General features: G+C 48.6%; 1 protein-coding gene across 2 annotated transcripts in view; it reads right to left on the reverse strand.

Annotated features, from left to right (window-relative positions):
- plekha8 (pleckstrin homology domain containing, family A (phosphoinositide binding specific) member 8) overlaps window positions 1-12892 on the reverse strand; it is a 31452-nt gene that overhangs the window by 7659 nt on the left and 10901 nt on the right. For both annotated transcript variants that reach the window (XM_060921795.1, XM_060921796.1), the window contains exons 4-7: window positions 11276-11406; window positions 7383-7532; window positions 2978-3018; window positions 1750-1865 (exon numbers count right to left, since the gene is read on the reverse strand). In XM_060921795.1, the coding sequence (XP_060777778.1) occupies window positions 1750-1865; window positions 2978-3018; window positions 7383-7532; window positions 11276-11406 (438 nt within the window). The remainder of the gene's footprint in view (window positions 1-1749; window positions 1866-2977; window positions 3019-7382; window positions 7533-11275; window positions 11407-12892) is intronic.

Here is a 12892-nt window from a genome sequence, read left to right on the forward strand (position 1 = left end):
GCTTGCTCCCCCTCAAATTAAGCCCTACTTGAGGGGGAGCAAGCCGGAGCGCGCTCCGGAACCTCGGACGTTGGCTCCGGCAGCTATTTACCTGTATAGGGCTTAATTTGAGGGGGAGCAAGCCGGAGCGCGCTCCGGAACCTCGGACGTTGGCTCCGGCAGCTATTTACCTGTATAGGGCTTAATTTGAGGGGGAGCAAGCCGGAGCGCGCTCCGGAACCTCGGACGTTGGCTCCGGCAGCTATTTACCTGTATAGGGCTTAATTTGAGGGGGAGCAAGCCGGAGCGCGCTCCGGAACCTCGGACGTTGGCTCCGGCAGCTATTTACCTGTATAGGGCTTAATTTGAGGGGGAGCAAGCCGGAGCGCGCTCCGGAACCTCGAACGTTGGCTCCGGCAGCTATTTACACTGGATCCGGTGTAAATAGCTGCCGGATCATAATTACAGTAAACTAGTAAATACAGTAAAGGAAACACTTGAGACTGAAAGGTTTTAACAGTCATCCAAATGACTGAACGTAAACATTGCTACAGTAACATACTAGCTACTATGTTGTTGACATTAGCTAGTGCTAACAGCTAGCTGCTAGTACACTGCTACAACACAGACACCAATCCTAATAATACAGTTCTTGGTCATTGCCTGGTAACAGCAAATTTATAACGGGCCATGTCTCAACAGACTAAGAAGTTATTTCAATGACATTTAATAACATTTTGTTTATCCTGAGGACCGAAAGTAAATGAAAATGTGAACAAACCTTAGCTGTAATAAGATGGTGACCACCGGCTCCAGGGACGACCCGCTGATGTAGGCATGTTGCCCAGCCTGACACAAAATATTTGTAGGCATCCAAACTCTTATACGCTTTCAGATCAATACCTGTGTATGGCGATGGGTTTTTAACGACATAGGTATACAGATCATGTGGGCCGAAGTCAGGTAAAGACGAGGGCTTCGTGTACTTCCGTACGTCAGTGAACAATCCTGGTGGAAGCAGGTAAACGTCGTTCTCTAAGCCTGCTAACCTCAATTTTTGCAAATACCTCTCCCTCTGCTCGCCCTGTAAATGCCCTACGTCGCTGGATAGTGAAGGTGTTTTCTGCATCTCGCTCCTTTTTCTTTTGTGTTTTTCGTTTGTCGCCTTCCTCGCATTCAAACCGATTCGAGCCGAAGTCCACTACATGTCCAAAATGGTGGTCGCGTTTATGAAGGTCACATGAGTGAAAAGGGTCTATACATAGACATTCAAGGAGTACTTTTAAAGCTCTCTCCTGCATATGAAGTGAGGTCCAATTACAAGGAAAAGATTTACATTCCTTTATCTTTCCCCCAGAGGCCTTTGATGGCTCCGTCTCTTCCACTAGATCAACTGAATTGCCCAATGTGAGCATTGTACTTACAGTAAAAGCACACAAAGTATGGCATTTGAAACAATGCTGGAGTTGTGGTTTATGGGAAAAAGGCAGAGCTCAGCATCTCTGCTGCAGCGTGGATGAAATCTATTCTGGAGCCTTTAAAAATGTAAATAGCCACCAGAAACAAAGAAACTAGCAAGATTTAGTACAGTGCTTTTTCACAAAAGTCTTTTAAAGTATATGATGATTATTACAAGTTTAGAAACACTTAAATTTACAAACTGCAGCTTTAAAATAAAAATTAATCTGAATGACATGATGTCCAGTATGATTATGACCTGTGTGTGTGTGTGTGTGTGTGTGTGTGTGTGTGTGTGTGTGTGTGTTGAACCTGTTGAAGGGTCTGGTATGTTTCCTGGAAGTAATGGAGGGCCTTCTCCACCTGGTCCTAACTTCACACACTCAGGTAGTAATGGAATAGATGAGTTGTTTACTGAGCGCTTTTGTCTGAAAATAAGACAGACAGACAGACAGACAGACAGACATTGACTGACAATATTTCCAAGGAACTGTCTGCTGACCATCCAACCAAGCAGAATTAGGCTACATCCACACGACAACGGCAACGAGATTTTTTTTTTTTTAAATATCGCGTCCACATGGGCAGCGGATCAGTAAAATATCAGGTTCATATGGCAACGCAACGCTTGCTGAAAACGATGCAATACACATGCCACACCACTACGTGCGCTGTAAGACGGTCCCATCGGAGACACCAGAACAATAGAAGAAGTAGACGCATGCGCATAAACCCCTTCTTCTGTAGCATCAGCCACACAAAGTTTTGATTATTAATCAGTAGCATAAAACGAAAGACGCGGAAAGAGGAATGAACGGGGGTAGATGGAAGCCGGTACGCCAACATTCTGATATCCTCCAGAATTCTTTAATGGTCCGGAATAAATTGAATGCTACACGTTGATGGATTACTTTGTTCTTCTACGCCCTTTTTGAGGAATGTATTGTCGGACTTAAACCAACATCTGAAGAGGTGAGATCGCTCCTTTTTTTTCCCCTATTTTTGCTGGCGGGATTGTTTTTGGAAAGCAGTGAAAATATTTTGTAAGTGCGTTTCATGAACCAAGTTATAGGATTTGTTGACAACTCGCATCGAGTTCGTTACACTTCTACCCGGCGTGAAGCACTGACAGTCATGTGGTTGTGACGTCATCGTAAACAAATCCGTTCTACTCATCCAGATGACTTCGCAATGGCGCCGTTGCCAGATTTTTCCACTCCGGAACCAGTTCTCAAAAGATTTCGTTTTGGGGCACCCAAAACGTCGGTGCCGTGTGGACGCCAGGCCGAAACGATAAACAATTTTATCAGATTCACCTGAATCCGTTGCCGTGTGGACAGGGCCTTATACAGCCCAAGGCAATCATTCAAGTGTAACAAGACCAGGACATAACTTAGGATGCACTCAGATATACCTGATCCCCTTTCACTAGTTCAAGTGCTCCATCTGCCTTTATAATATATAAAAGGCAAACAAACGAACACATTCACTCGCCAAAAGGATGCATAAATACATAGGATGCAAATGGAATTCAGCTTACTTTTCTTCCCAGTGATGACTTTTTTGGTTAGAAGTTTTGATCTGCAGAGATACAAAAAAAAAAAACCATTATGACATTAGTAAATTAGTTGTTAACAGGCAATTCTAGACCTGAGCCATGACAAGCACTGCACTTTCACACATATTGGTCCATCTGCAGTCTGAATCAGAGAGAAACAGACACTGGTTTGTTTGCTCTGTGGTTTGGTTTGATTTCACACTGCATATAATTAAACAAACCAAAACCAGTGTTTCCCCTGAGTTTACTGGCTTGGGAAGGGGGTGCGCTGGATGAGGATGGTCACCTGCAGGACCCCTCCCTGCAGCTCCTATTATAGAGCATTTGGACCTAAACAAACAGTTAAAAGAGTCATATTTAAGTTCTCACATTTATTTTTGAACAGTTTTTTTTACAATATAACTTTTTTGATCCAAGTTGTGGGCGGCACGGTGGTGTAGTGGTTAGCGCTGTCGCCTCACAGCAAGAAGGTCCTGGGTTCGAGCCCCGGGGCCGGCGAGGGCCTTTCTGTGTGGAGTTTGCATGTTCTCCCCGTGTCCGCGTGGGTTTCCTCCGGGTGCTCCGGTTTCCCCCCACAGTCCAAAGACATGCAGGTTAGGTTAACTGGTGACTCTAAATTGACCGTAGGTGTGAATGTGAGTGTGAATGGTTGTCTGTGTCTATGTGTCAGCCCTGTGATGACCTGGCGACTTGTCCAGGGTGTACCCCGCCTTTCGCCCGTAGTCAGCTGGGATAGGCTCCAGCTTGCCTGCGACCCTGTAGAAGGATAAAGCGGCTAGAGATAATGTGATGTGTGATGTGTGTGATCCAAGTTGGATCAAAGCCATTGATTCTGTGGATACAGTTTCAGAAGGAGAGCTGGCAGTGTCCTATTCAAGCAGGGGCGGAATTTTGATTTGTACACAAAGTACAGGCATGAATCCTCAAAAGGGCTCAAGTTTTTCAGATACCCTTACCTGAGGTCTATCTGCTGTACTCAGGTCTCTCTTGCAAAAGAAATCTTGATCTCCATTAAATTACCTGATTAAATAAAAGCTGTATATTAAATGAGGGAATATCTTGGAGGAAAGTTCATCCCTCCAGTACAGTTCCACAGACTTGGCAAGAAACACTGAAGATACTCTGGAGACTCATGGTGGCCTCAATACTGAGATGCTTCATTTTGGTTTTGTCACCCATCTGTACCACAGCCTCTTATACATTATTGCTCGATTCTGTAATTTGCAATTCGCTCACCCCTCCACTTTCTACATGCCATCCCTGCCCGCTGCCCATCACCTGGGGCAGCTGTTTCCGCTCGCCGCCCATCACCCGGGGCAGCTGTTCCCGCTCGCCGCCCATCACCCAGGGGCAGCTGGTCCCGCTCGCCGCCCATCACCCGGGGCAGCTGGTCCCGCTCGCCGCCCATCACCCAGGGGCAGCTGGTCCCGCTCACCGCCCCATCACCCGGGGCTCGCTGCCCATCGCCTGGGGCAGCTGTTCCTGCTCACTGCCCATCACCTGGGGCAGCTGTTCCCGCTCGCTGGCCATTAGCCGGGGCAGCTGGTCCCGCTCGCCGCCCCATCACCTGGGGCAGCTGTTCCCACTCTCCGCCCCATCACCTGGGGCTCGCTGCCCCATCACCCAGGGCAGCTGTTCCCGCTCGCCGCCCCATCACCCGGGGCAGCTGTTCCCACTCGCTGCCCCATCACCTTGTGCTCACCGCCCCATCACCTGGGGCAGCTGTTCCCGCTCTCCGCCCAATCACCTGGGGCTCGCCGCCCCATCACCCGGGGCAGCTGTTCCCGCTCGCCGCCCCATCACCCGGGGCAGCTGTTCCTGCTCGCCGACCATCACCCGGGGCAGCTGCTTCCGCTCGCCGCCCATCACCCGGGGCAGCTGGTCCCGCTCGCCGCCCATCACCCGGGGCAGCTGGTCCCGCTCGCCGCCCATCACCCGGGGCAGCTGGTCCCGCTCGCCGCCCCATCACCCGGGGCAGCTGCTTCCGCTCGCCGCCCATCACCCGGGGCAGCTGTTCCCGCTCGCCGCCCATCACCCGGGGCAGCTGGTCCCGCTCGCCGCCCCATCACCTGGCGCTCTCCGCCCCATCACCTGGGGCTCTCCGCCCCATCACCTGGGGTAGCTGCTTCCGCTCGCCGCCCATCACCCGGGGCAGCTGGTCCCGCTCGCCGCCCATCACCCGGGGCAGCTGATCCCGCTCGCCGCCCCATCACCTGGCGCTCGCCGCCCCATCACCCGGGGTAGCTGCTTCCACTCGCCGCCCATCACCCGGGGCAGCTGGTCCCGCTCGCCGCCCATCACCCGGGGCAGCTGGTCCCGCTCGCCGCCCATCACCCAGGGGCAGCTGGTCCCGCTCGCCGCCCCATCACCCGGGGCTCGCTGCCCATCGCCTGGGGCAGCTGTTCCTGCTCACTGCCCATCACCTGGGGCAGCTGTTCCCGCTCGCTGGCCATTAGCCGGGGCAGCTGGTCCCGCTCGCCGCCCCATCACCTGGCGCTCGCCGCCCCATCACCTGGGGCAGCTGTTCCCACTCTCCGCCCCATCACCTGGGGCTCGCTGCCCCATCACCCAGGGCAGCTGTTCCCGCTCGCCGCCCCATCACCCGGGGCAGCTGTTCCCGCTCGCCGCCCCATCACCCGGGGCAGCTGTTCCCACTCGCTGCCCCATCACCTTGTGCTCACCGCCCCATCACCTGGGGCAGCTGTTCCCGCTCGCCGCCCCATCACCCGGGGCAGCTGTTCTTGCTCGCCGACCATCACCCGGGGCAGCTGCTTCCGCTCGCCGCCCATCACCCGGGGCAGCTGGTCCCGCTCGCCGCCCCATCACCCGGGGCAGCTGCTTCCGCTCGCCGCCCATCACCCGGGGCAGCTGTTCCCGCTCGCCGCCCATCACCCGGGGCAGCTGGTCCCGCTCGCCGCCCCATCACCTGGCGCTCTCCGCCCCATCACCTGGCGCTCTCCGCCCCATCACCTGGCGCTCTCCGCCCCATCACCCGGGGTAGCTGCTTCCGCTCGCCGCCCATCACCCGGGGCAGCTGGTCCCGCTCGCCGCCCATCACCCGGGACAGCTGATCCCGCTCGCCGCCCCATCACCTGGCGCTCGCCGCCCCATCACCCGGGGTAGCTGCTTCCGCTCGCCGCCCATCACCCGGGGCAGCTGGTCCCGCTCGCCGCCCATCACCCGGGGCAGCTGGTCCCGCTCGCCGCCCCATCACCTGGCGCTCTCCGCCCCATCACCTGGGGCAGCTGTTCCCGCTCGCCGCCCCATCACCCGGGGCAGCTGTTCCCGCTCGCCGCCCCATCACCTGGGGCTCTCCGCCCCATCACCCGGGGTAGCTGCTTCCGCTCGCCGCCCATCACCCGGGGCAGCTGGTCCCGCTCGCCGCCCATCACCCGGTGCAGCTGCTTCCGCTCGCCGCCCATCACCCGGGGCAGCTGATCCCGCTCGCCGCCCCATCACCTGGCGCTCGCCGCCCCATCACCCGGGGCAGCTGTTCCCGCTCGCCGCCCCATCACCCGGGGCAGCTGTTCCCGCTCGCCGCCCCATCACCCGGGGCAGCTGTTCCCGCTCGCCGCCCCATCACCCGGGGCAGCTGTTCCCGCTCGCCGCCCCATCACCCGGGGCAGCTGTTCCCGCTCGCCGCCCCATCACCCGGGGCAGCTGTTCCCGCTCGCCGCCCCATCACCCGGGGCAGCTGTTCCCGCTCGCCGCCCCATCACCCGGGGCAGCTGTTCCCGCTCGCCGCCCCATCACCCGGGGCAGCTGTTCCCGCTCGCCGCCCCATCACCCGGGGCAGCTGTTCCCGCTCGCCGCCCCATCACCCGGGGCAGCTGTTCCCGCTCGCCGCCCCATCACCCGGGGCAGCTGTTCCCGCTCGCCGCCCCATCACCCGGGGCAGCTGTTCCCGCTCGCCGCCCCATCACCTGGGGCAGCTGTTCCCGCTCGCCGCCCCATCACCCGGGGCAGCTGTTTCCGCTCGCCGCCCATCATCCGGGGCAGCTGTTTCCGCTCGCCGCCCATCACCCGGGGCAGCTGGTCCTGCTCGCTGCCTATCACCCGGGGCAGCTGGTCCTGCTCACTGCCTATCACCCGGGGCAGCTGGTCCTGCTCGCTGCCTATCACCTGGGCCAACTGTATTTTTAATGTCCAAATAAAAATACTTCCATGAATGAAAGTGTTATACTGTAGTGATTTAGAGATTAAAATGGGGGGGGCACCCCAATATAATGGTAGGGAAAACACTGCAAAACTCAAAAACAACTCTGGTTGTGGGCCACATAGGTCTACAAACTTATAAAACTCCATTCCATTCATTGGTCTGAAATATCCAGCAACAGAAAAAGGTAAACAACAATTCTTTGCTAAGTGGAAATCACAAAATAAACACCTTGTGAGGTTTAATAGCAGCAACAGTTGGAGGGCTGAGGTTCTGCAGGTCTGGACTGAATGTGCGGCTGGCTATCTTCATGCAATCCTCCAGCGTCTTCAGGAATGTGGCACATGTAGACTTCACCAGACTACCTGTTAGTTCTCCTGTCTGAGCAGCACACAGAACACACAAAGACATTTAACAGGACATCTGACAAATGCACAGGCAGATCAATGTATTTAAATGCTTCAAATGCTTTGGTGAATGGGCAATTCTTCAGCAGAGAAGCCAAAATTATGAAATTATTAACCCTGTGGGGTCAGCAGCTTTAGAATGTATTTAGATTAATATATTTGCGAGTCCTGGTTGCTTGTCCAGGGTCTACCCCGCCTTTCGCCCGTAGTCAGCTGGGATAAGCTCCAGCTTGCCTGCGACCCTGTAGAACAGGATAAAGCGGCTACAGATAATGAGATGAGATGAGATATTTGCGAGTTTTTAAATCATACAAGCATGATAAACATACTGACAGAAGCTTTATATTTTACACTTTCCTATGTGCCCACTGCCAAATAATATTATAGTTTTTAAATGACCTAAATTAGATGAAACATAAAACTTGTCACCTTACTCAGTCCCACCGGAGTCGGAGTGCTGAGCGCCCATTTACGCATTCATAAAAGACTATTCACATGGTAATGGCATGATAATCACTTTCACTTTTTCGGTTTCAATTGGTTTCTCTTTCGCAGTGGGAATGCCCACCGTAAACAGGATCAAATCTGTCAGCCACAGTTTAGGCTACCTGTTTGGAGGTAAAACTTGTTGCAAGATGGTACGTGGATTTTGTGCACTTCAGATTATTCAGGACAGCGATTCAATTCAACCTTGAGACCTGCAACACCGATGATCAACTGTGCCTTTTTGAACTTCGACTCGATCCGGCTGAAGTTCAACTCAAGTCAGTGTAAAGATTTCTGCTATTTATTATGAGCAGATCAGTTGATGTGTGTGCGCTGTAGTGCATACACAGGAAAAATGACTGAGCAGTTTTTCCAGAGTTAAAAGTATTTTCCTCAAAAATAGTTAATTTTGCTCTAGTTTGAGTTTAGAGAGGAAAATTTGGAGTTGGAGTGGGAGCAAAATTACAGAATAATTGTGTAACAGAGTTGGTTGTGGCTCTGAACTGAGTAAAATAGTACAAGAGTTAATTTCAAGACACACTAAAGAGAGTCAAATACCAAAATAAAGTCAAATACCAGATAAATGAAGCTGTTGCAAAAAGCAGTTTTCATACCATGTTGGACTGCGTGTCATAAAACATTACCTTACCCATTGTGACGAACCGTTTTGATCAATTGACCTCATAGGATTAAGAGATGGCAATGGGAGGGGTTTTCACTCTTCTCATTGAATGGAATGGAATTTTTTACCCTTCTCATTGAATATCCCTCCCACTGCCGACCCTTTATCCCAAAACAATAGGACATACATTTTTTGATGGCCAGTTGATTGTCCAAATCAATGGAGCAGATTAAAGTTTTTATGCTTGATACATTCCTAAGACTGAACAGAATCATCTCAAGTGACCAAAACGGTTCGTCACAATGAGTAAAGTCATGTTTTTTTCACACGTTCCAACACAGTTCTAAAACTGCTTTTTACAACATCTTCATTTATCTGTTGTTATTTTTTAAGTACAATCATGACATACAAACTACAGTGGTGCTTGAAAGTTTGTGAACCCTATAGAATTTTCTATATTTCTGCATAAATATGACCTAAAACATCATCAGATTTTCACACAAGTCCTAAAAGTAGATAAAGAGAACCCAGTTAAACAAATGAGACAAAAATATTATACTTGGTCATTTATTTATTGAGGAAAATGATCCAATATTACATATCTGTGAGTGGCAAAAGTATGTGAACTTCTAGGATTAGCAGTTAATTTGAAGGTGAAATTTGAAAACACCTGACTCTATCAATGGGATGACAATCAGGTGTGAGTGGGCACCCTGGTTTACTTAAAGAACAAGGATCTATCAAAGTCTGATCTTCACAACACATGTTTGTGGAAGTGCATCATGGCACGAACAAAGGAGATTTCTGAGGACCTCAGAAAAAGCATTGTTGATGCTCATCAGGCTGGAAAAGGTTACAAAACCATCTCTAAAGAGTTTGGACTCCACCAATCCACAGTCAGACAGATTGTGTACAAATGGAGGAAATTCAAGACCATTATTACCCTCCCCAGGAGTGGTCGACCAACAAAGATCACTCCAAGAGCAAGGCGTGTAATAGTCGGCGAGGTCACAAAGGACCCCAGGGTTACTTCTAAGCAACTGAAGGCTTCTCGCACATTGGCTAATGTTAATGTTCATGAGTCCACCATCAGGAGAACACTGAACAACAATGGTGTGCATGGCAGGGTTGCAAGGAGAAAGCCACTGCTCTCCAAAAAGAACATTGCTGCTCATCTGCAGTTTGCTAAAGATCATGTGGACAAGCCAGAAGGCTATTGGAAAAATGTTTTGTGGACGGATGAAACCAAAGTAGAACTTTTTGGTTTAAATGAGAAGCGTTATGTTTGGAGAAAGGAAAACACTGCATTCCAGAATAAGAACCTTATCCCATCTGTGAAACATGGTGGTGGTAGTATCACGGTTTGGGCCTGTTTTGCTGCATTTGGGCCAGGACGGCTTGCCATCATTGATGGAACAATGAATTCTGAATTATACCAGTGAATTCTCAAGGAAAATGTCAGGGCATCTGTCCAGGAACTGAATCTCAAGAGAAGGTGGGTCATACAGCAAGACAATGACCCTAAGCACACAAGTCGTTCTACCAAAGAATGGTTAAAGAAGAATAAAGTTAATGTTTTGGAATGGCCAAGTCAAAGTCCTGACCTTAATCCAATCGAAATGTTGTGGAAGGACCTGAAGCGAGCAGTTCATGTGAGGAAACCCGGCAACATCCAAGAGTTGAAGCTGTTCTGTACGGAGGAATGGGCTAAAATTCCTCCAAGACAGTGTGCAGGACTGATCAACAGTTACCACAAACGTTCAGTTGCAGTTATTGCTGCACAAGGGGGTCACACCAGATACTGAAAGCAAAGGTTCACATACTTTTGCCACTCACAGATATGTAATTTTGGATCATTTTCATTCAATAAATAAATGACCAAGTATAATATTTTTGTCTCATTTGTTTAACTGGGTTCTCTTTATCTACTTTTAGGACTTGTGTGAAAATCTGATGATGTTTTAGGTCATATTTATTCAGATATATAGAAAATTCTAAAGGGTTCACAAACTTTCAAGCACCACTGTACATAGATATCATTGTAGCTGAACTTGTGGTGAATACAAAAAAAAAAGTCATATGACTTTGAAAATACTGCTTAGATTTGTTGAAATTGACAAAATCAGAGCATGCCAAAATCATTAGTGCCAGAAAATACCCTCAGACTCCAGAGGGTTAAGATTGCCTTAACTTGTCAGCTCAGTGTTATTGCTAAAGTATAGAATCCAAGGCAAAATGTATTGAAAACCATATTTAAAAATCATCACAACAATTATAGCAATGTCACTTCAGAGAAATCTTGGTTTGAATTTTAAGAAATGAAAGTTCATTTTTTTCTGACGCAATTCCATGACTGACTTTTCTTCCCTCATAAAAGATTTTGAGGTCAGAGTTAAACATAGCCAATTTTCCTATACTTATGGCCAAATGATGCCCCATACAGTGTGAAATTTTTATTTAATACTATTATCTTGAGCATGGCAACTAAAAAAAAGTTACCGCATTTTGCTGTGAATGTAATCCCGTTACCGAAGAACTACACAATATGTTTTACTTATATTTGTAGGTACCATGAGAGTTTAATCAACCCATGACAAATACTGACTCACCTCTCCAGAACCAGCTGACCCCTCACCCAAAGGATTCTCCTTGAGTCTGTTCACCTGTTCAAGGAGAAGGTCACAGTATAGCCTCAATTCAGACATCTTGGTTTTCAGTGCCTCCGTGTTTTCCTGGAGCTCTAATCAGAGAGGGAAATATGTTAAGCCAAAACATTCTCTGTACGGTCATCAAACGGAGATGGTCTATCAAGAAGAACCACAATTTTACTATTTTCATTTGCTGAAGATAAGCAACCTAAGTCAAAGGTAAAAGAGGAAACTGTATGGAAGGAAGAGGTAAAGCAAGTAAGACTGGGTCAACACATCTAACAAAGACATATACAACGCAATAATTAGCCATCGTTATGGCAGAACTCCACTGTACAAACAACTAACCAGTGAAGAAAGAAGAAAATGTGTTAAAAACGTATTCTTGAAAAACTCGTCAGCAAACATTTGAGATATGGTTTGGCTGATATCGGTAGGGAGACTTCCTGTGAGCTGTATCGTCAAATGGAGCCGCTATGTGACCACTAAAGAATGTCCTGTGCATAACTGTCATCAAGATAAAACAACTGAACACCTGCTAATGCAATGCCAAAGATCTGCTGAAATATGGACAAAAGTACAATCAATAGGATTAAACATAGACATCAGAGTGAGGACAGTTATGTATGGGATATTCGACAGTGTACCACAACATTTGTATGAACTTTACTGGTTAGTTGTTTGTACAGTCAACAGCAAAACCTAGAAAACCAGAGCAGAAATGGTAATAAAAATCAATGCAACATATCAGCTGACAGTGTATTCACACAAACTGTAACTCAACTGAGAAGACTAAAAAGAGAAGACGAGAAGAAAAGGGAACATCTTCCATGGACATGTCTTAAAATACGAACTCAAATTTTTCCTTGTGCCTTTTCTCTGAAAATATCTGTAATTATTATACATACGGGCCACTTTTTCCATGGAATAGAAACATGTATTGTATTCCCTTCTGGCGGGTTTATTGATGGCATGCAATATTGTTATCATATCACTTATCCTCCATGTATTACACCGCTCTTCCCAATGGAGAATGAGCATGCAATATTGTTAGAATATTGCATGTTGTCAAGACAACACGATGTCACACATGGGAGCTCATGTGAAGATCCAATGACAAAACTTTTCTGTTGCGCATGCGCACAGTCATTTCTTTGTCAGCCGGGAGACAGAGAAGACGAGGCTAATCCGGTGCTCAGTTTAAGCACTAAATAAAATAAACTGAAACTAAAGATGCACTGAACGCCCGAAAGGCAACCATTATATATTCTACATGCATATTTACAAGAGAAAAACATACCAACGCACATCGAAAAACTGGAAAAGAGACATGTCGGAGATGTAAAACTTCCGCGCTAACGAGTGACTGTGACAGTCTGTAAACAAACGTGGCTGTGAGGTTTGCTTCATTAAAAGTGGAAGATTTTGAGAGAATTTTGGCTGCCAGGTCACTCCGTTGTGTGTAGTTGTCGATGTTGATTTTAAAAGTAAGTAAATTACACAGGTAAAATCTCATCTCATCATCTCTAGCTGCTTTATCCTGTTCTACAGGGAAAATAATAATAATAATAAATAATA

Source organism: Neoarius graeffei, chromosome 5, assembly GCF_027579695.1.
Source record: "Neoarius graeffei isolate fNeoGra1 chromosome 5, fNeoGra1.pri, whole genome shotgun sequence".
NCBI classification, from domain to species: domain Eukaryota; kingdom Metazoa; phylum Chordata; class Actinopteri; order Siluriformes; family Ariidae; genus Neoarius; species Neoarius graeffei.